Source organism: Microtus ochrogaster, unplaced genomic scaffold (genome assembly GCF_000317375.1).
Source record: "Microtus ochrogaster isolate Prairie Vole_2 unplaced genomic scaffold, MicOch1.0 UNK2, whole genome shotgun sequence".
In the NCBI taxonomy this organism is placed as follows: domain Eukaryota; kingdom Metazoa; phylum Chordata; class Mammalia; order Rodentia; family Cricetidae; genus Microtus; species Microtus ochrogaster.
The window spans coordinates 9,932,277-9,935,285 of NW_004949100.1; the positions used below are offsets into that span (position 1 = coordinate 9,932,277).

The 3,009-nt window shown below is 52.2% G+C and overlaps 1 protein-coding gene across 16 annotated transcripts in view; it reads right to left on the reverse strand.

Moving 5' to 3' along the window:
• The window catches only part of Mycbp2 (MYC binding protein 2, E3 ubiquitin protein ligase), a 231,364-nt gene extending 230,902 nt beyond the window's left edge, over positions 1–462 (reverse strand). For 15 of the 16 annotated variants that reach the window (XM_026788400.1, XM_026788403.1, XM_026788402.1 and 12 more), the window contains exon 1: positions 73–462. In XM_026788400.1, coding sequence (XP_026644201.1) covers positions 73–374 — 302 coding nt within the window. In that variant the 5' untranslated portion in view covers positions 375–462. The remainder of the gene's footprint in view (positions 1–72) is intronic. The other variant, XM_005365373.2, reaches the window with a different exon arrangement.
• Between the last annotated feature and the right edge of the window lie 2,547 nt (positions 463–3,009).

The following is a 3,009-nucleotide window of genomic DNA, read 5'->3' on the forward strand; positions in this document are numbered from 1 at the left end:
AGAGAGAGAGAGAGAGAGAGAGAGAGAGAGGCACATACATGCGGCGAGAGGAAGGGCGTCCGCGAGACTCACCTGGAGGCCGGGTGTCCAGTGCTGCTGCAGGCCTGGTCCCTGTCACTGAGCGCAGTGGTGTAAATCCTCCGGTAGCGGTCGGCCAAGGCGCGGCCTGACAGCAGCAGCTGATAGTGACCCCGAGAGTCCGTGGCGGACAGCCCCAGTCCCAGCGCCGCGGCGGCCACCGAGCCGTCGGGAACCGACATGAACAGCGCCCCCGGCGCCGGGGAGGAAGAGAAGGTGGCGGCTGCGAAGAATCCGTCCCCGCCGGGCCCGGAGGAGGCGGCGGCGGGGGAGGCAGTCGCCGCGCACATCATCATCCTCGCCACCGCCGCCGCCGCCTCGTCCCCGCGGGCCGGGCGGGCGGGCAGGCAGGCGCGCGCCCTCACAGCCTCCGCCAACGACGACGGCTGGAGCAGCGGCCTCGGGCGCCCGCAGCAGGGACACTACAAAGACAGAGACCTCCGCCGCCGCCGCCGCCTTCTCCTCCTCCTCCCCGCGCCGCCCTCGCCGCTGTTGGGGCCGCTCATCTAACCCCGCCACCCGCGGAGTGTGAGGAGGAGGCGGTGCCGCCGCCGCCACCGCCGCTGCCACCGCCGGAGCTGCCCGCAATGGGAGGCGACCGGCCTCACAGAGCATGCGCACCACCTCGCACATGCTCAGTGATCGAGCCTGGAGCCCTAGCCAGCCCCACCCCCTCCGCCAGCGACCGGGCTGCGGGTGCCGGGTGGTGCCGAAGCCGCACCGAATCCGCGGCTCCGGGTTTTACTAACAGCACGAGGAAGAGCCTGGGCTGTGCCGGGGAAGCTGTCAGTGGCCGCGTTCTTCTTCAGGTAATGTGGTTCGCTCCAGGTGAGAGAACCCGAACCTGACAGAAAGAGGTGCCAGTCGGTCTAAGGGCCAGCTGCCTGCTCCCAGGACCGTGCTGCCAACGTGAAGATGAACTGTGCCCAGTGCTGGCCGGGACGCATTAGCCCTTTGGCAATTTTAATTGGAAATGGGGGAGGGAAGCATTATATTTAAGTCTCTTAAAAATAGCTTTGAGAAGCAGGAGTCACCGTGGCTAGCTCCTGGAATTTCAGCACTTGAGCCTCCGAGGCAGGAGGATTGCCCACAAGTTCGAGGTCAACCTGGACTATGTAGTGAGTTCTGTCCAGTTCCTAGCCTGGGCTGTGAAGTGAGAACCGATCTTAAAAAACAAAATACAAACGCAGACAGCTTTGACTAGGAAAGGTAGTAATCCAAACACCCAGTTCCCCCACTGTGAAAATATAATGTTATTAGCAAGCCAGAGTTATTCCCAAATTCTTGTCGGCATTCCTATCAGAAATAAATCTTCGTGCAATTATTTTTCTCAAATATTCTCTTAATAGCTCCTTATTTAACTTAAAGCTGAATTTTTATATTGACCATAGCGACTTACCTTTTTCTGCCCAGAGTTAAATTACCAAAGATGAGTCTTGAATAGGACTTGAAACTAGAGGCGTGATTAAGATTATACTATCTGTGCCAAGCCTAGCAATAATCTTACCATTGTTCTCTACAAAATGTAGCAACTCTTTGGTCTTCTGTCTTAAATAAATTTATCTTAATGAAAGTTCCACCTTAGTATTTGAAAATACAAACAAGGACTAGGGAAGTACATCAATGGGATGGATAAGGATGCTGATAAGACTGAATTTTAATTTAAATGATAGGCTTATATCATTTAGAGTAAAAACTTTAAAAACTCTCTAGACATGGAATAATGAAAACACAGAAACAAAGATATGAGGAACTGGTATTTTAATGCCAGTTAAGCAAGTTTCTCGTTTATTTTGTTTCTTCACCTACATTGTAAATTCTCTCATAAATTCTTATTTATTTTTGTGTCTTCCTTAATTGCTAGTCTGGAAGTTTTCACATAGTAAGCCTGTAGCCGGTGTTAAGTTAGGTTCCTATCCTGATGTGTCCGGGTAGAAAATGACAAACTTCAGTATTGAACAGGATGCATTCTATCGCACCATTGCTCTGGAATCAGGTAGGGGCTGCAGGCACCTAAAAATTTGGGCAAGTGGGAATTACAACGGGGCGCTATGTTGTGGGAGCCAGAATAGGCTACCTAAAAGGATGTGAAGTCAGGTGACTTTGGTTTTGGATCCTGACTTGGCTTCTTTATACTTGTATGTCTTTGGGTAAGGCTCCTTCTTTAGCTAGCGGCCAAAACAATGCTTGTCTCGAAAAGCTGAGGGGGCCCCTGAAGCATCGAAGATATCCATCTTGTCACGTTGCAATTTATTCCTGGAATGGCAATCAATACACGTTGGGCAAAATCTACAACTAGGCTTTTGCTCAGGGTGGGAATGGTCCCTGAGCAACCCACTGAGGGCACATTGGGAGACAGATATTGGTTAAGCAAATGAATGTCTGCTCAGAATGTTAGCTCTCAAACGCAGGGCAAATGGCTGACTGCTGTACTTATATAACATGTCAAAGTGGACCTGGCTGCCGGTTCTCACACCGTTCCTCAGCCCCTACCTGTTACAGGGTATGGATGGCACACCCTGCCCTCTACCCTAAGCTTCCCCAGCCCAGGGACTGGGCTGCCTGCCGTTCCTCCGTTGCCCTTGCCTATATAATCTAGCCATTTTCGGTTACCTGCCCCCCCCCGCCCATTTTTCTATATACCTGTACCTTCCTGGCCCCTTGGGGTCTCCCCTCCTTGTTCTCCTTATATGGCCTGGCTCATGGTTCCGTTCACTCTGGACTCTCGCAGATGTCCCTGCTTCTGGCTATGCTCGTCCTCGTATCTATAATAAACTTTCTCCTCCACCATACCTAGAAGCAGGTATGATGTCCGTCCTCTCCCCCCCACACACACACCCCTTTCTTTTTCATTCACAGAGAAACTTTTCTAGTGAGGACTTAGGTGGTGGCATAGCCCTCGTTACCCAATTAGAGTTTCTAGTGGATACA